Below are 21,390 nucleotides of genomic sequence, written 5' to 3'. Positions count from 1 at the left end.
CTTTAACTGGAAAATTATTTGAATATTTATCAAGTTATTGCACAATACAGAAAGCCTTACCTTCACAGTAATGAGGAACAGAAGAATGTGCAATTCAATCACAATGCAATATATTGTCGTTCATTACAACCGAGTAGTGACGGGAGAATTTCAGCCATTGAAGTGACATTCAATAACACCCCGAAAAAGGTTCCAACAATATTCAATCAAATCCAACGATCTTTTACTTATTTATTCCACAATTTCAATCACCACAATCATCCTATTTCATTATAATCTGCAATGAATTGCTGGTATAAAATGGAACTAGCACTAATGAGGTTGATAGTAGCAGAATAAATTATTGTTACTGAAAGGTATATGTAAAGACTTCTAAAGAGAGAGAGAGAGAGAGAGAGAGAGAGAGAGAGAGAGAGAGAGAGAGAGAGAGAGAGAGAGAGAGAGAGAGAGAGAGAGTAGAGTTATTTTATATTTAGTCAACCTATAGAAAATGGGATGCAAATATTAATAAATCTAGCCCCAAGTTATATTATCAAAATATATATGAATATTTTAATCAATTTTGTAGAGGTTTAACAGTGGTATGCTTAAAAATAATACATAGAAAATGATGAATTTGTGATAATACAAGGGAATACAATATGCATTATAATGAGCGTGAAATTAACTCTCTCTCTCTCTCTCTCTCTCTCTCTCTCTCTCTCTCTCTCTCTCTCTCTCTCTCTCTCTCTCTCTCTCTCTCGGCCGCAAATTTGAAAGTTCTAGAACCTACAGTAGATAGTTCTCCTTCTTTTAATAGAAAAAGAGGGAGACTACCATTCCTCGCCCCTCCAATAAGGAACACAAAAATGCCTGTTTCAAATATACATGGTATTTATCTGAAAAAGATGATGATACTTCAAAAGATTTAAAAATATCAATGATTGATGTCGAGGTTCACCATCCTCCTCGACAAATGAATAAGGTTGCAAAGGAAAATATAAAACCAAGCTTAGCAAGACTCACCTTTTTAAAGTATTAGAGACTTCCTTCGATTCCAAAAACTCAGACAGGAAGACTTCTTTTAAGGAATCTTCCAAAAATTAATATTTCTATTCTCTCCTCAATAATACAATGGAATTGTCAAGGTCTGGGGGCTAAATATGAAGAACTGAAGCTCCTATTTCATGACCACTCACCTGTAGCTAGCCTGTCTACAAGAAACAATGCTAGATGCTTTTACTCCATGCCCTCGAGAATACATTAATTACACGACACCATGTAATACTCAGGGAAGAAGTCATGGGGGAAGTCACGTGTATGTTCAATCTATGTACTACTCTTCGACAAGCAGTTGCAGTACAAATAGATCTAAGTAGGAAATATACTATTTGTTCATTATATTTACCCCCTAATGACAGTATTTCCTATGATGATGGGCTGGGGTGTTAAACCAACTTCCTCAACCATTTCTTCTTCTGGCTGATATGAACAGCAGACACCCATTATGGGGAGACGTTTTAGCAAACTCAAAGGGCAATCTGTTAGCATCACTAACAGAAAATGAAGATGTGGGAATTCTAAACACCGTTGAGCCCACTCACTTCTATATACAGACAGGTACTATGTTGTGTATTGATCTTTCAATAGCAAGCTCTAACTGACTGGCTGACTTTCAGTGGAGAACATTGGATGAGCAGCTAAACAAGTTAAGTTTTGCTGGGTCTTGGCTTATGTGGGTGTGTCTGGTAATGAAGCAGCAGACATATAAGCAAAAGAAGCAGCAGACAAATTACTTCCCGAAAGATATCTTCTTCCTAGTAATGACTTTTTGCCTGATATCAAAAAGTCTCTTGGCAATGTTTGGCAACGCTACTGGAATTCTGTTGATCAGAATAAGATGAAGGAAATAAGAAATGCAATACCTCCATGGAAGTATGAAAATATGCCAAGAAGGTAGGAGACTGTCCTCTGTCACCTTAGAATTGGGCACACGTTTGACTCATGAGTTCCTGATGACTGGCAGGTGTCAGCTATTTTGTGATGATTGTTTGGTTCCTCTGACTGTGAGGCATTTACTTATTAAATGTCTCAGTCTTGTGGGTATCAGAGAACTATTCCTGTCTGAAACTCATGGTGAGGATGTTAGGTAAATCCTCACCAAGACTCTTGGAGGGGACATTTTTATGATGCTAGTGGCATTTTTAAAGTCATATTAGAAGCTGGCCTTCTTACTCATTTTTAAATACATTGAATTTTAAAAGTTTCATTGTTAAGTTATTCATTAACTTCTTTTACTTTTAGTTTGTTATCTTCGTTATCAATTGTTAATTAAGCATGATTAAATCGGCATCAATGACCATTGATGTTATGATGCCAGATAATTACAAATCATTCATTCATTCTCCAGATAGCCCCAGAATAACATCTTCACCCAGAAAGACAACACTCCATCAGAGTAGTAGGCTGGCCAGGGCACCAGCCACCCATTGAGATACTACCACTAGAGGGTAATGGCATCTTTTAAGTGGCCAGACAGTACATTAGATCCTTCTCTCTGGTTACGGTTCATTTTCCCTTTGCTTACTTGCCTATTCTTTACATATTCTCGTCTGTCCTCATACACCTGACAACACTGAGATTAACAAACAATTCTTTTTCACTAAAGGGGTTACTGTACTGTAATTGTTCAGTGGCCACTTTCCCCTGGCTAAGGGTAGAAGAGACTCTAGCTATGGTAGGCAGTTCTTCTAGGAGGACACTCCAAAATCAAACCATTGTTCTCTAATCTTGGGTAGTGCCATAGCCTTTGTACCATGGTCTTCCACTGTCTCGGGTTAGAGTTCTCTTGCTTGAAGGTACACTCAGGCACACTGTTCTATCTTATATCTTATTTCTCTTCCTTTTGTTTTTTAAAGTATTTATAATTCATAAAGTGATATTTGTTTTAATATTGTTGCTCTTCTTAAAATGTTTTATTTTTCCTTGTTTCCTTTCCTCATTGAGCTATTTTCCCCGTTGGAGCCCCTGGGCTTATAGCATTCTGTTTTTCCAACTAGGGTTATGGCTTAGCAAGTAATAATAATAATAATGATGTCCATTCCACCCTCCTAAGAGTGAGTCATCCACATAAATAACGTAAGGTTTGTTAGAATGGAAACAAATGAAAAATTTGGAGATAGTTTATATTTCTCCCTATCTAATACAAATCTGTAGTTATTTATATAAATTGGCCCGCCATCACCTGTCCCCCAGAAGTCCTACCTGCAATAAAAAAGTGACGCAGCTCACGGCCGTGAGAGTATATACAGTATAGAGGTGGCTGGGTACCCACCAGCCACCCCCACCCTACCCACTCAAGTGGTTAGGCAGGGTTGCCACCTCGCACATTTAGTCTAATGGCTAGCTTCCAGCTTCGTCAAAAGATAATCCACATAAATAACTACAGGTTTGTATTAGTTAGGGAAAAATACAAACTATCTCCGAATTTGTCATACTTCCGCTTCATCCTCAGGGGAGTACAGTAATGTACCAGTTTAAATTATTGTTTTTACCCGAGTGTTCACACCCGTCTCATCTTGGGCACATGTTAACGACATTCGTTTTATAAGATACATGGAGAAATACTGATTTTGTCTTTTTCCCAGAGACCGTAGCTTCAAGACAAAACATTTTTCCTTTTGCCACAAGCTGGGCATTGTAGCCAATCTGGAAAAGTTCAGTCTAATGTCAAAGGAGAGGATAGATTACCTTGGCATTGTAGCAGCAAAATCTTTAGATCAGAAAACCAAATGAGCACTCTAAAATCTTTAGATCAGGAAACCATATGAGCAGACTCGAGGAGGTAGCACGATCACTTCTTGCCGAACAAGAACTTCTGGCTTGACAAAGCTAACATCTACTAGGATACCTCATTGAGAAGTTAATTCTCACAGGTGTCTCCAGCAATATCTTCGGTGGTGTTTGAAGTATCACTGGTCAGCAGTCTTGGATCCTCTTCACCATCTTGTTCTGGTGGAAGAGGAGGTACAGAATGATCTGGTCTGGCGATTGGACAACAAAAACCTTATCAAGGGAACTTCACATGATTTCTTTCCTGAAAATATTGCTGTTTTCACAGACATCCAAGAATGGGGTACACATCTGAGGAACCAGACCACATGGGAAGCTAGTCTGTAAAAGTAAAGAGGCTACCTGTCAAGCTTCTAGTATTACGTGCTTTTCAACAGTTTTGATAGGCACACGATAGTGCTGATGAGCAACAACACTATCATAGTGACCTACATCAACAAGCAGACAACACTACACAGTAGCCTACATCAACAAGCAAGGGGGCATAGTTTCACAGTCTCTCTGGTAGTTGGCAAAGCAGAAGATTCACACTTGGCTATTCAACAATGCAGTCAAGCTTTTAGTAAGGTTCATTCCACGCAAGAAGAATCTTCAAGCCGATACGCTTAGCCATCTGGGATAAGTAGCAGGAGCAGAATGGTCTTGTTATCCTTAAGTAATAGAAAGACTTCTTACTCTGTAGGGCTCTCCATCAATAGACATGTTGTTCCTGCTGTTCAACAAGCTCCTCCTGGTATTTTGCTTGCCAGTGGTTCTAGGGGATGCCTTCCAACATCCATGGGACACCGACATTATTTTTTTGCTCGATTCGACAAGTAATCAACATATTATTGATAACGCTGGATCTCCGAATGATCCTGGTAGCTCTGAAGTGGCCACATGCCGAGTGATACCCAGATCTGCTGACAGTCCTAGTTGAGGTATTGAAAGAAGTACCCCAACAGCCCAACCTACTTTGTCTGCCCCATCTGCAGAGGTACCCAAACACAGTGACATCCCTGTCTTTTTCACAGGTGGCGACTGTCCACCATCTCCTCTGAGCAAAAGGGTTTTTGCAAGGCACTGCACAGGTAATGCCTGGATATCTGCAATTGGTGTCATAGAAGGGATACTGTACTTCTCTGATCATAACCTATCTGTAGTAGTGTATTTCCTCCTGTACCTTCATCAGGAGAAGCTCCTGTCAGTCTCAGCAGTGAAAGGCTATTGCTCGGCCTTATGCCAAGTCTTCAGTCTAAAGAGCTTAGTCCTTTCCTCTTTGTGGAAGCTTTCTACACATATGAAGAGCTTCAAGCAGTCTTGTCCACCCAGGGAACTGAAATAACAAGCATAAGATGTTAGAGTTCTCACATCCCTCAAGAGGTCCCTGTACAAACCCTTAAAGACAGGCTTTAGATAGGGATCTGATGCCTGCGAAGTGACCAAGTAAACTACACAGCATCTTGTAAATCACTAGTTACTGTACTCAGAGGAATAGAAGGTCTCTTTTACCTTTGCACTGGAGTTCATGGCCAAAACCCAAAACCCCGCCGTTCGCAACTCCAGGTTCGAGTCTTTCTCCATCTGCTTAAAATAAGCAACCAGAGATCAGGATGATTTGCTTTTATCTGTTTTGTGAGGGCACTATGGCACTCAATATATGAAGAGGACTCTGACTTTCATACTGTAGCATCAGATTCTTCTTTAACACTGGTAGGGCAAGGAAAATATTTCCAGGAATACGATCTTCTGGCTTCGTAAAACCATCAGACGGGTGACTACCAAAGCAGCAGAGTGAACTTCTACAACAGCCTTGCACAATGTCAGAAGGATTGGCTTGACACTAGCCTTCAAGAAAACTTGTCTGTAGCATAACTTTTGAAGGCAGGTGTCTGGAAACTTCGGATGACGCCAGTTTTTTTATTCATGTGAAAAACAAATCACTAATTTTTAAAGTAAGTCCTAGGTAAAGAGCAAAGTGGCTGCTCAGTGGCCTGGCAGGGCTTGCACACCACCTTTCACTAACAACCGAGTTCCGGCTTTGCTGAAATCAAACTCTTGTTATAAGACTAAAGATTGTATAGTCAAGAAAAATACAAACATTTTTTAAACTATTTTCCATAATTTGGATTAGAGAATAATTTTGTTTACCCTGACCGTATAACAATTTACAGTACTTAGGAAAAGTCTTCTGATCTTCTCTATCTGCACATGGGGTTTATTCTAGGTCATTTTACTTTAGAGAAGGGTAAAGGATACAATATTTTAAGACTTTATTTCTTTTTTATTTTTTGCTCTATTGTGTTTATAATAAGAATATAAAATAGCCCAAAGCTTGGGCAATTGTACTAATTGCAAGAGTAATTAATGTTACCTGTATCTTTTTCATATATTTACACAAACACAGGTCGTAGGGTAATGCAGTATGTCTCTACAGTCCTTTCTTTGGTAGTCATGTGCTCCTCCTAAATTAACATAACCTATCAACCTGACTGAGATCTACCAAGAGAGGAACACTGCACAACATACTTGCCTACTATACATACAGTACTCTACACAATGCTGTTTATCTGCTTCACATTTACATAAAGGCATCTAGTGTATTACAGGACCTGCAATGCCCTGCCACTACAGCAGTCCAACATAGCAGTATTATTTTTTGACATTTTGATATTTTTATAATTTTTAAAATAGGAATTTTCAACTATAATCTGTACAATTACCAGCACAATTTGAAATTGGTAAAATCAGAGCAGGAGACTTTTTATATTTTTTTTTTGTCTAAGGTTTCATGTTTTTTACCAAAACCAAAATGCACCCATTTTTTTTTTTTTTCAAATCTTACATTACACATTAGAATAATATATTCTGGGTCTTGTAATACTGCCAACACTCTTTAACTACAGAGGCTGGGTGCTGCTCTGCCAAAACAAACAATTCGTTTACAGCTGGGCACTATCAGATGCCCGAGCAGAGCTGACCCCTATACAACGCACATTCATGCTCAAGTCAGCCATCACACTGACTAATTTATTATCAACATATATACCAAAATTAACTACAAAAATGAAAACAAAGTCTAAGAAATAAACACATACATAGCAGCATTGTAATGAGATGTGCATTGACTATAAGAAAACTGTTATACATTATTTAGCTCTTGCAGTTCTTACAGTAATGCAATGAGTCACCATGTAAAAAATCTCACTAACAAAAATCAAACAGATCACAGATACTGTGGTTGGCAGATGCCAGGACAAGGGTCAGTGCTAAAGCCTACCTTGTGAGTGAGTGCATATAAGGCGCATGGCACTGACCTCTCTTGCCATGATGGGAATTTGTCCATGACTGCAGTCACATGATTCTTAAGAATGAAAATTAGATTACAGAATACCAGGAACCTTAAGTCTTGTTTCATATAATAAAAGTAACTCAGACACAAGATGTGCAAGGTATTCAACAAGATGTGCTGTATAAAGTTCATGACTAAACTGTTTGCCAAAACGACATTAAGTTGGCTTCACTTTCACAGTTAATCATAAATGCAATAACTGACAACATACAGCTGTTGGCACTTGTTGTCAAGACAAATCTATCTACACAAAAACAATTAATAACTAAGCAAGAGATCTTCAGGGACAATTCATGTGCCCATAATTATGATATGAACTGACAAACTGGAGTTGAACCCTTCCAAAATGCCCTTAAAAAGTGAAAAAAAGACAAAAAATAGTCGACTAGAAAATTACATGATAGTAAAATTACGATCACGAAAGAAAGTATGACTGAATACCACCCAACCAAATCACACTAATAACAAAGCATGCGACCTTTTAAGTTTTAACAAACTTTCAAAATCCTATAACGTCGTAAATATAAAGTTCACAGTAGCAGTCTTGCTAATAAATACAAAATATAGGAAAGTTTACAGTAAACTTATTCCTCTTAAAAGCCATGAATAGGATGACTTGAGAAGCTGATTCTGAGGAAAAAAAAAATTGAATACAAGCAAATACTACAAATAATTAATGGTTGCTTAAACTCAGACATAATCTAGCATTGGGGTTTTACACAGGAGGACTAGATCACACCCATATGAAGATTTCAACCCTAAAGAACATTTCTCCATTTTCTTTTAAATTCGTTTGAGGATACTCTCCTCAATCACCAACTACCCACATTCACTACATTTTCCCTTAATTCCCGTAATTAAGGAAACCCTACAACACAATGTGATAAGGAATCCAGCCTTGTTATCCAACGAATACCACATTACCCATTTTCACAAAAAAAAAAAAAAAAATTAAAATCGCATTTTTCAACTACCTACAGTAAGGCAATAACTTCTAGTTCATGCATAACAGAAAACTGCATTTACAATGATGTTATTCTAAACTGCTCTCTCGCAGAAGACTACTGTACTGTGTGTATACAAATATACATATATATACATTAAATTACACGCACATATATATATATGCATAGACATATACGGTACATCTTTTAATCACTTCTCAGGTCACACATCCTTAACAGTCATGACAGTCATGTACTGACTTCTACTGCATGGACTGTTTACTTGAGGTTGGGAGTAGTTCTCCATTTGAATAGCATAAAGTAAGTACAGTATAGGCGAATTACAAGTTTTATCACAATATATGAATACATGTATAATACAAAATTAAAGAAATATAAGAGGCTTTACAAGCAAGGCCTTAAAGAAAAAAAAATACAATGGTTCATTACTACACACACATGCTGAACGGAAAAAGGTTTTGTGGCAATTAATTCTTAAGCTATTTTTTCCTGAGTAATTGTATATAATATCTGAAAGACAAATAAATATAGTACAGTAAATATGTAAATTAAATCACTGTAACTGATAAAGCAGTCAAAATGTGGAAATATTTACAAGTTCTTTACAACTTAATTCACACAAAATGCATTATTAGGGGAAAAGCTACACATGATTATATGTGTTATGTTACCAAACTAATTTTTTTGAAAAAAGTTAAAATATAAATTGCATGAGGCAAATTAAATTTTATTTTACCTACTAGTTTTTCACACACTGATTAAAATGACTGTAAATATGAACACCTAACAATACGCTATATGTATTTAGTTCTTAGCAAGTAACTGTAACGATAAATCATGTTTTGCCACTATATACCAGCAGACTGCATAAAAAAACTCATAATATTGGCATGCCGTTTGAAAAAATATAAATACAAAACTTATAATAAACCATTCACTACAGTGTTCCTCTCATAATGAACACTAAAGGCATTAACCACAGCATGGCTACACTTTATGTGTAACAAAATGCACATACAGATTTATTCATAGAAATAACCAACAGATTCGTGTAGTACCCCTGAGCTGTAGCACTACCTTGCCCGATTTGCATAAAATAAAGGCAGAGTGCTAAGCAGAAGTGAACCCTTCAGTATGAAATCATTAATAAAAAAGCAGTTCTATTTATCTTGAAGAATACCCAGATTATATCATCATTTTATGTGCATATATGCAAACTAAATTTGTATCGTACTCAAATTGTATCTAAGGTAACAAAATCGATTTCATTCACACATTCCATATAAAGTGACATTATTTCGAGAAAAGTTCAGAGAATACTAAACCAATGAACTGAAAACATACAAATATAAGAAGTTTTGGTTTTTTTTTTTTATTCAACATCTCTCGATGTTGCATTTCTAGTTAACTAAATTAACCAATCCTTTCAATCAACAACCACTCACTGGGAATCTAATTCAACTAGCTCAGAAACTCAGTGTTCTAGAACCTTGAATAATCTGAAAGAGCTGTTAAAGTAATTGTGATACACAAATAAAATCTTCAAAGCTTTTTCAAAATATGCAGTAATATAAGCATTCAATAATGGTTTCTTTTTCAGCAGAACTTTATCAAGACATAGCACACACCTTCATTCTAAATATGGTATAGGGACATTATGTTTGCAAAACATTAGCTGTACATTCACTACTCCATTAAACTACTTATTCAATATCTACGGCTGATTTAAAATTATGATCATGCTCCGTGAACAATGATGGTCAATTTACAAATGAAATGAATATACACTATGCTGTAGCAAATTACAGTACAATAAGAATTTAATCATCTCTTTGACCTTAAAACCAGTATACTGTACTTAAAAATGCACATATGGGTCCTAGAGTACAAAAAAAGTATACATTTTGGTGTATGCATTTTCAACTGCAAATCATGCAACTAACTGATTAGCTAACTAATTACTTTATTAAAATATTTTTGCACCACAGCTGAGCGTACCTTTGTTCATAAGAGAATATAATTTTTAAGACCCACATTTTATTACGATGCATATATAGTGATATTCTATATGAATGGCATGGAGGAAAAACGCAATGTGATTAATCTGAATGGGAAATACACTTTTTTAATTAGAACTTGTTTGAAGAGTGATTATTAACATACGATATTTTAATTTTCGTATAACGCAAACGTACCTAGACCAAACCATGTTAACACATGACTGTAAACATCAAGATAGATCTGCATCATACATGGATAGATACTGTTTATGTATATACTGTATATAAATATTAAGCACATAGAACATCAGGTTATGACATGATCCAGGATAATTCTAATTAATTAGCAAGACATAAATCCAATTTTCTTTACATATACAGAAAATTAATTCTTCGAAACTGTTAAATGACCCAGAATACTTCCCACTTCCCTCCCCCCCTAGTCCGACTATTCATCTACAATGGCACATAACAAGGCAAGACCAAAATAGCTTGCAGCAGCTACCCCCACCCCCCAACATCCCTTCCCCAAATCCTGGCCATAATGATGGTTACTTTAGCTACCCTTTCTATTTATTTATATATACTCAAATACACTGTATATATGCATACAGTATATATGACTATACAAATTATTGAGAAGAGTGAACAGCATGCATCCACTTCCACCTCTGCTTTCACCTTTTAGAACAAAGGGTACAAAATTATATATAAAATGTAGTTTCAGGAAATGACAACTATTGAACAGTATATAACAAATGAATTACTGTACTGATGGCGGTGGAAATGTATACATACCTTTGGTGATTCACATCAATGAGCTTCTTCAAAAATAATCCTCGCGAGACTTGACCGTTTTAATTTTGGTAAACAACTTTCCTTCTTTTCTAAAATATATGGTCATTAATGCCTTAACAATGAGATATCAATTATACTTTTATAATTGCCAGATAAAATAAATTTAAGGTTTATCAAATTGCAATACAAAACTTTTTTTTTTTTCAACTATAACGCGTATTAATTCAACACTCGCATGTATTTCTATGCCTCATTTGTATTATAAGCATGAACAACACCTTGTTCGTGTAAAAGAAATAGTCTTTTTTCTACTGCCTGTTTGTATCTTGTAAGGAGAGAGCGGTCGGAATCGTGAGCTACTTGTTGTGCCAAAGCGTGCAGGAGTATTTGTGCTGTCTGATAGCGTCGGAAGCACTCCTCAGGTTTTCCAAAAAGTTCATCCAAAGCTGCACTCTGGCACTAAAATAGAAACAGAAATGATTAATTAAAATTGTAATTTAATTACTCCATGGAAACAAATACTAGAGCTATTTAATCTTCATTATTAGAAACAAATTTCTTTCCAAAAGACCTTTTAATTATAAAATATAATAAAACACAATTCTGAACCCATGGTCATGCAGTATAACTAATAATGCCATTTAACTCCTATTACAGTAAATTGATTATTGTAGTAATAAGTAATGAAAACTAGTGAAAAGGTAATGTCTTGTATATACAGCACTGTGCATGGAGTATTGATTAGTTTTAATTTATACCATAAAAATAAAATGTTTCTTACCATTTCAATAGCATAGTTGTAAATGAGCTTGTCAGCTGTGATGCTGGACGTTCTTGGATCTACTGCCGTTACTGCTCCCGTACTATTCAACTCCTTGCATACACCGAGAGCTTGCCGAAAACGGTCATTCAGCACACCAACAACTAAAATAAAAGTTAAGAATCAAAGAGTGACCTTCTATGTTTAAATAAATGTTAAGCATTCAATTACTACACTGTATGGGACAATAAAATCATTATAATTATGAATGACAGGCCATTGCATTATTATTATTATATGGGAGCTTGTATGATCGGAATGATGACAGGAAGACTGATGGGAAGTAATAGTAACTTACACACATGTTAGCATGCTATTATTATGACAGTAATTTCAGAAGTTTGAATAAAGAGAAAAATGCTATATGTAGCACTTATATGGATCTAGAAAGAGATCGTGATGAAATTAATGTAGTGCATGAAAATGATTAGCATAGAAAAAGAGGTGTTCAGAGCATATGATGGAAGTGCAGGGTGTGTTTGGAAATACTGTATAAGCCGGCAAGTGATTTTGAAACACGGGTGTGTAATGTTATCACGACTGTACAACGTGAGTATTGATCCAATAAGTCAGTTTGTAGAACACAATTAGAACACAGAAGGATTGTTATTTAAAAATTATGAATACCAAGATACTGTGATTACAATATTGGTTTAACAAATTTGATATCCTTTGCCAGAGAAAATAATTGAGAGTAATTTTAAATTAGTATAAATATTGGGAGTAGATAAATTGATAGAAAAGATGGAAAATAGTGTGCTTGAAGAATTGATAACAATAAATTGGAAGGCACAGTAATTAGAAGCTGTTAAATAAGGGTTTAACATGAAAAAAATTATAAAGACATTTTATTAATATGGATGACAAACTTGGGTAACTATTGAACATATAATTGAGAAGTGGTAGGAAAGGGATGCCTAGACAGCCCCTTGAAATTCATTAAATTTAAGAATGGGGATGGGCCAGCATCTGTGAGGGGTTTAAACTCTGCTTGTGAGCCTTCTATGTGGGTTACAAAGCAATTGATATTACATTATTTTGACTGTACCAAGGATATTCATAATCAATTGACGTAGTTATCTCCAGAGCTGCTAAAAGGGGAAACAGGGCATGTCAAAAATATTTGTGTAAATTTTAAAATCTTATGCTTTTATCAGTCATAACTGTACATAGTAGTTAAGCCTTGATAAAATTTTTAATATCAAAATATCACAAAGGCTTTGTACTGAAGTAGATAAAACTCACTTACTTGTGTTGGATATATCTTGCTAATTACATTTTTTATGATGATCATCCACATTAAACATTCAAATACAGTAAAACATGTGAATTTTAAAAGTAATTCGTATTAACATTAAAGAACTACCACTTAGCCTCACAATTCTCCTTTTTAGCATATGAAGTATGTGGAATGTGCGAGATATAGTTACCGTATACAATATGTGGGTATACAGTATGTGGAAGTGCGAGGTAAGTTTAATGTGCAAAACTTCCACATGACCATACCGATGGTCTGACCTACCATTTTTAACCGCAGTTGAGGGCTGAAGTCTGTTAGCATTCTTTTCATGCTTTGCCATTGTTAGAGCCGAGGAAAGAAGCTGTAGTGCTCTAACATATAAAACTAATTGCTCTGCGCGTCGCTGCCATTCTGGTGGAGGGGACGGTAGAGTGCAGCCCTCGCTATCCTTTGGGGACCCTGTAGTAAGGGATTTCAGGCATAAAGTTTTTGCCCAAAATACTAACCTTGTCTTACAACCTTATAAAAGTAAAACAGAAGACACAACGCTAAGACTACAACCAGAAAGAGTAATAATTGTTTTCAAATTGGCTATTTGAGGAAAAGTATGTCTCATGCACTTTAAATATTTTTCAATGGCAGATATTAACAGTCAAAGATATTTTGATTTTTCTTAATCTTACCTCCAGACACTGACTCCCTCATGGCAGCATTTTGCCTCAGGGCTGTGATTGGTGTAGCTCGAGACCGAGCCAATTCTAGGATGCAGTCAACCAGTGCTAATACGAAGTTAAGTTTTGCTAGAGTTTCGTTATGTTCTCTCTGGAAAAGGCATGATATTTAGTATTGTTGAAAAAAGAAAAAAATACAAAATCACACTAAAAATGTTCTTAACAAGAATGAAATTTTAATTTAAATGAAATTTAAATTAATTCTAATTTTAAATGATTTTTATTTTGTTCAGCTTAAATGTATAATAGGATGTAAACAACTTTATACTTTTCTTTTGTTACTGAAAAAAAAAAAAAATAACTTTTGAAGTAACTTGTATCTTTCCTTTACTTAGGACATTACCACAGTAGAAAATAAAACAGGAACACAGCAGGTGAACCTATCAGGGAGGTGACGATCCTTCCCCCTCTATGCCAACTCATATGATGGAAGCCTGGGACATTAATATCCTAAACTAATTTTGTTCACCTAATTAACAAACCTTCCGTTATTTATATATCCACATAAAAATAACACAAGGTTTGTATTAGTTAAGGAAAAATACAAATTATCTAAGAATTTGTCATATTAATTTCTTACCTCCATCAGTGTTTCTTGGTGAAGAGGTGGTGCATAAAATGCAACAGTGTCTTGTACATCGGGGATACCTAAAGGAGTACTTTGTAACACAAAGGCAGGTGCGCTTTGTCCGTACTGTACAAGCTGCTTGCCTGGTGGACTGGCTGCCCTTGCTTGCCATTCTAATAAATGAGACTCTGTCCTCGACCTCTGTAAGCCACCATCAACGCTCATATCTAATCCACCACCTGTCAACAAACAGATTTTCATCTTTACAAATATTAACCTACTTGAAAGCTCTTATATAATGTCATATTAGATACTTAGATGATCAACTCTTGTTCCATGATGAATGAAAAGGTGATTTGTTTCCCCATTTGCAGCCCCAACAACCAGGATAAAAAGCATGATTGTTACAACAAAAGCAATGCATATTTAGTGCTTAAACAATGGACAACAAATTATATAATTAAAACAATTTATGCAGATTCTACTCAACACAATATCAAACAAATAACTAATAATAATCAACGAGAACTTTTTAAAAACTCGTAGCCACACAAATTTACTGACCCGCAAACAGGTCACGTGTGACAGAGGTCATCTCAGGTAGTGTAATAGCGCGGTGTGGGGCAGTAAGGGGCAGGTTGGTAGTGTTGCCACAGATGTCACCAGCAGGATTATCTTGGCCAAGCCCCTGCTTTGTGGGAGAGCCCAGGATCGGGGGCAGCAGAGGAGGGGCTGAAAACATTTGGGGAGGCAGGTGTGGGGGTGTACGCCGCCCAGACTGACGTAAGGGTGAATTGGTGGGGGTGAGGCGACCTCCTGGGATCACCTGGGTATTACCTGCAGCACAATATATCTTCATTACTGGATAGCCTTCTACATTCTAAAGGATGCAGGATTGCACTGAGGATGCATATACTATTGCTTCTACTTGAATCAATAAGTGCATGCTCCTAAAAGCAATTGTTTTTGTTTGAAAAACTCCCTTTCTTTATTCTCAAAAAGATAAAATATATCTATTAGTAAATAAGATATTGTAATGCTAAAATTATTAGCAGATCAAACATGTAGGAAAAATCAGGAAAAGTTCAATACGTTATGTTCAATATTCGGATAAAGGAGTACAGTTTGAAGTTTTGCCAGTATAAGATGGGAGATGATAAGACAACAAAAACAAAATTTCTGTACCTTTCAAGTACCACACATACACAATCTGATTAATAAGGATGGGTGAACTTAATCATTACAAAATGGCAACATATCACTCACATCAAAATATGTATTACTTAGTGGCTACTTGCATTGTGTAATGAGCAGGTGTGCTTAATGAATGAATTCTGCAAAGTATTTATAGATTTTTATATTTCAAGGTAATTCTAATAATTACTACATATATTTTAGCAATAATGATGATATCTTTACGACCACAATATTTAATCGACATGACATCCCACATTATATACAAAATCACCATACACAAAAATTGTACTGTACAACAGATAAACTCCCCGACATAGTTACACCCAAGAGGCCAAGGTACCTGTTCTCACATTATTCATCAAAAGTTTGATACAGTATTGTATTGAATCCTCATATTCTTAATACTTTCCCTTTTGTACACAAAACACAATAACTCTTAGCAGTGTATTTGTAATGTGATTCTACCCACACATGGCTCCTCCTTGAGCAATCTTATGCTATATATAATTGCTCATTTGCTCAAAATATTGTATTTCATCCTAAACTCTTAATTCAAAATGTGATATTCAGTAGTTCTACAAGATTTGCTTATTCATAAATTATAAGACAGCAATTAAAGCAAGAATTTTTGTCTTGCTTCACATTTTTCATTAACTAAAGAAACTAGAAAATTTTAGAAACACTTTTATGTCAGCTTTCCCCACCAGGAGGTTATGTTGTGCAAAGAGATTTTTACTTTTTCTATGCTGTACTGAACACCAATGAGGTCTAGCATTAATCCATCCTGTTCTTTCATGACTTCAACACCATTCCTATAGGTTATTGTCCTAATTTTTCTTATACTGTATACTGTATTAAATTTATACTGATCTTCATCCCTTCCCATCTCCTATTCACTACTCATCCCTCCCCATTCTCTATACATTACTCATCCCTCCCCATTTCCTATCCATTCTCCAGTTGCTGGTCACCCGCTTTCTCTGCCACATCTTCATTCAAAATATGATCTTACCATGGCAGTTTGGCAAAGAATCTCAACATCCTACTCAATATGAAATATATTTTCTATTTTTTCTTAATCCAAAACCTTTAGTATTTTATACAAGCTAAACACAAACTCAACTTTCTGGATATTGTACAGTATTATCAATGAGATACCATTTAATTGGCATAAAAACTAACAGCTGATTTGGTAATCAGATTTACCAGCTCTTCAATGTGACAAATACCATAATAAAACTTGAGTTTCACCAAAAGATTTAATATATCCACACCAAAGTGAAATTAAATCATAAAAATTTCTTTGTTACTTTAAATACAAAGTTAATCTATCTCAACCCACCTGTCACTGTAGTAGTGGTCGGTGGAGTAGTGGAGTATGAGCTGCCAGAAGTAGACCTCCTACGACCACACATGGGAGGAGTGCCAATCGAAAACTGAACCTACAACAGTGATTGGAAACAAACCCTTAACAAGAACTGTTGATGTGAAAATATAATGTTTCGAAAAGATACAGTATTGTGAATCTTTGAAACTATTTAAAATAAAAATCACAATGTCAACTTACAGCAGGAGGTGACAATGATGCAACATCAGGAGCTCTATGATCAGATACTCTCTTCATGTTGATGGGTTGTGAACGAGGTGGGGGAGATGGTCGGCTTATGGGAATATTTGAGTGTCTTGGTGATTCAGGCTGAATTGTAGCTGAAATCTGATCTGAAGACCCTGACGAAGTCATTTGCTGAAAGGTGGCTCGTTGTGAAGGGACTGGCACAGGCTCCCCTGATCGACATGACTCACTACTACTGCTTGAATGTGTGCTCCCACTGCTTCCTCCTTCAGTGAGAGAGTGCAATACAGTCGTTAAAAGTTACCTGAGCATTACTAAAGAAACAGCCATATAGTGTATCTACCAAAAACTTCAAGAATTTGCTTACTGGGAGACTTTAAAACATAACATATCACAAATACTTCTAAACATAGAACTTAGATTTACTGTAAGGTAAATGTTATTAACAGAAAAATCTAATGAAACAGCATACAGATCTTAATGACTTACCTTGCACAGGTAAATGAGAAGGCCTTGGAGATGCTGGAACTTGAGGAGTCAAAGGGGCATATTGGGGAGGATTTTTCTGATAAACTACACCACCAGGTTTCGAGAGGACTCGCCCGCCCCACCTGTAATCATAGAATAACATAAGCAAACCAAAAAAAGATTAAAGTTGCACTACTTGACTTGCATCTGTAGGGTTTCCTAAGTACAGAACATTGCATATATACTGGTCACTTAATTTTGAGCCTATGCACAACTAATTAACAATATATATAAATGACATGCACAAAATAATCATTATACAGTCATGAGATCTTATTAAAACTGACATGGGAAAGCCAGACTTACCCCTGAGGAACCTTGGAAGCTTCTGGTTCATTAGGCAGTTGGGCGGGCACCATGACAAAGTCTTCTGCTTCTTCCTGGGCTGGAAGATTTGCTGCTCTGGGAATAGGAGTAGGTCTTGGAACGGCTGACGCACTGGCTGGAGAAGAAGAAGGTAAATCACCGCTACTCCGTTGATCAACACTCATACGGAGTTCTTCTGGGGATGGTGGAAGGTTTCCTGTTTTGGGGATAGCATTTGCAAGATAAAATTTGAGTACAGTACTAACCAGGCTTTCTAAACTAAAACTGTTGAATGCATGCTATTCAGATTAAATTATATAATGTTGCATCTGGATTTCAAAGAACATATTTGAAAATTATCAAATAATTATATATTATAGAACAATATCTTTTTTATGGAACAAAAAACTCACCAACAGGAGGACTTGGTGCAGGCTGCTGAGTAAGGGGTGCGTAAGCTCCCCCTGCGGCTGCTGATCCACCACCACGGATAGCGTGCTTAGGCGTGGCTGATGGTGTCTGAGAAGGAGCTGAGATTGGAACAGGAGGAGAGCCGGATGGCAGGGAAGATTTCTGCGAAGACGAGTCTGCCATGCGGATGAAAGGATGATTGAAGAAAGTTTCAAACTCCATTCGATCTTTCGCATTTCTTTTCAAGAGCCCCATGAGTAAGTCTACCAATTCTGAGGATGTACCTGGTGGTATTCTGGAACAGAAAAAACAAGATTTAGTACTGTGAATTAAATTAATTCTAACTGTGCTAATTATAGTTATGAGAATTTATCTTATAGAGTACAGCACGATAAACCACCTCCACTTACCTGGGAGCTAAATTTGCATTCTTTTCATAGAACTGTTTTAGAGCCTGTGGCGTTTGCGCTTGGAACGGTGCCTTGCCCACTAGGCACTGGAACACTATCGTGCCCAAAGACCAAAGGTCTGCTTTTGCATCATATTGTATACTCATGATGACTTCTGGTGCCATATACATTGGTGACCCACATAATGTAGCGGCCATTACTCCATCTTGAAGAAATCTGGCAAACCCAAAGTCAGCTGTAAGAAAAAACAGAAAAGTTAATCACTGCATTGTGAATCTGATTGCATGGACTTAAAAAAAAAAAAAACTCTTCCTGTTTGAAAATAAACTTGACACTAACAAAGTACATGAAGTAATAATAAGGATGGTTACAAGTGTAAAAAATAAGGTATTTTATATATATATATATATATATATATATATATATATATATATATATATATATATATATATATATATATATATATATTACTAGACATACATAAATATGAGTATATATATAAAAATGATATACTATATAATATACGTAAATATAATTTACAGTACAATATGATATATATATATATATATATATATATATATATATATATATATATATATATATATATATATATATATAATAGACCAATCGGACATCTATCAACTAAGACATCGTACTATATGAATAACTAAACTTTTATTGTATATTAGAAAACACTTACGATTCAAGCGAGGAATCTGAGGAATCTGGACAGAAGACTGTAATTTTCCTTTGATATTCTTTTCCCAAGTTTCAACTACACTGGCTGGAAGGGTGTGATAATCCATGCTTCGTAAACACCCCCAACTCTTATATTTTATTTATCCATAATTCAATACTTTTCATAAGTGAAAATTATAAAATATCTCTCGTTTCACTGTATAACTTTTCTGTGGAATATAATAATGTAAGAACGTTTGCTTCAGTTCAAATAGTAATATGTAATCCCATAACCCGGTTTGCTACTAACGTTAGAGGAACAATATTTGTTAATAGTGTACGCAACCCGTCAAAAATGATGGCTAAATATACTGTATAGATATGCACAAGCATCCACTCTCGCCAGGTTATGACTACTCCCTTTCCCTGTACCCGAGGGATGTGGAGACTGGGTAGTTATAACATATATATATATATATATATATATATATATATATATATATATATATATATATATATATATTATATATATATATATATATATATATATATATATATATAATATATATATATATATATATATATATAATATATATATATATATATATATATATATATATATATATATATATATATATATATATATATATACATATATATATCTATATATATAGATATATATATATATATATATATATATATATATATATATATATATATATATATATATATATATATAACCAAACACTGGCTCTGTATATTATAAGAGGGAAAATACGCCAAGTTTGAGTAGACATTCACAAATTAAGTCGGTCAACATGTTTCGTCTCCTATACATAAAACATATTTCTCAGATGTAGAGATGAGTACATAGCAGTGATTAGTTATCGATCGCCTAGCACTTTTTTTGCTAGGGCTCTTGCTCTTGGACTAGAAGTTATAGCACCAATGGCGGTAATTATTCTAAGTTCTGTAACGAGGTTTAGTTATTTGATTAATAATCCTTGCTGTCCATCACGCAAACCAATTTCTGAGGGTAGATTCTTCTTCAAATATGGTGGCAGTCGAAAAACCCTCGTTAACTGACGTAAGTGGTTTTAACTACTAAAACTTAATTTAGCGACTAAACATTACAACCGGAGCTATATAATGAGTTTGTTACATACGAGATGTAGATACTTATGTAAGATACAACTCCAATAACATCTACGTATCGACAAAAACCAAAGGTCACTGCGTTGCAGCTTCAAGGCGATATTGTGATGAATATAAAAATAATGTGTATGACAGAAGCCTATCTTCTCTATTAGATAAGCTATCTAAATCCATTAGCTATACATGGAGGCTGTTCAAATCAAATTCATTACTAGATAGTAAATATAGAAGAGTATTGCCAAATTAACCAAAGACTAACTTAGACTTCTCTATGACAAAATATCGAAGGAATCTGTACCCGAATAAAACTGATAAGTTTGACATTTTAAAGATCAATATAAATTTTGTTCTTAATAATATGGTATAAAAGCAATTAAGTCAGACACGATATTCTGAAGAAATTGAAAAATTGATACTCTAAATTTTATTTTGTTTTCTCAAGGGAGAATTACAGAATAAAATCCTTTGACCGTTTTTGCTTTGACCTTTTCCTCTTCGAATCTCCCACCTTAGATTTTCTTTATCTGGCCTTCAACCTTTCGTTTCTCACAATGCGACAAGCTAAGTCCACTATCTATGATATTATAGTTTATATATGTATATATAAGCTAAGTCCACTAATCGCCTATCTATATTCTAGTTTCTAAATGTATATATAATCTAAGTCCACTACTAGCTTATCTATATTCTTCTACTTTATATATATATATATATATATATATATATATATATATATATATATATATATATATATATATATATATATATATATATAATCTAACTCCACTATTCGCCTATCTATAGAATATTCTTCTAGTTTATCTATGTATACATAAGCTAAGTCCACT

The 21,390-nt window shown here is 35.1% G+C and overlaps 1 protein-coding gene across 3 annotated transcripts; it reads right to left on the bottom strand.

Moving 5' to 3' along the window:
• Window positions 1–8,108: 8,108 nt before the first annotated feature.
• On the bottom strand, window positions 8,109–19,634 carry Atg1 (serine/threonine-protein kinase unc-51-like protein Atg1). Of its 3 annotated transcripts, none has more exons than XM_068349808.1 (13): window positions 19,410–19,633; window positions 18,710–18,944; window positions 18,302–18,594; window positions 17,889–18,105; window positions 17,544–17,665; window positions 17,049–17,320; window positions 16,824–16,923; window positions 14,849–15,121; window positions 14,297–14,523; window positions 13,669–13,807; window positions 13,268–13,504; window positions 11,707–11,849; window positions 8,109–11,384 (listed from the first exon to the last, which is right to left on the bottom strand). In XM_068349808.1, exons 1-13 carry the CDS (start codon window positions 19,513–19,515, stop codon window positions 11,169–11,171), a joined length of 2,580 nt encoding a protein of 859 aa, XP_068205909.1. In that variant the 5' UTR covers window positions 19,516–19,633; the 3' UTR covers window positions 8,109–11,168. The 3 variants fall into 3 exon arrangements, with proteins under 3 accessions (XP_068205909.1, XP_068205910.1, XP_068205911.1); XM_068349809.1 differs by having other exon boundaries at window positions 13,268–13,444; XM_068349810.1 differs by lacking the exon at window positions 14,849–15,121 and having other exon boundaries at window positions 19,410–19,634.
• Between the last annotated feature and the right edge of the window lie 1,756 nt (window positions 19,635–21,390).

This window comes from Palaemon carinicauda, chromosome 26, assembly GCF_036898095.1.
Source record: "Palaemon carinicauda isolate YSFRI2023 chromosome 26, ASM3689809v2, whole genome shotgun sequence".
Lineage (NCBI taxonomy): Eukaryota > Metazoa > Arthropoda > Malacostraca > Decapoda > Palaemonidae > Palaemon > Palaemon carinicauda.
Note: the sequence above shows the minus strand (reverse complement) of the source record. Positions and strands in the feature narration are given on the sequence as shown.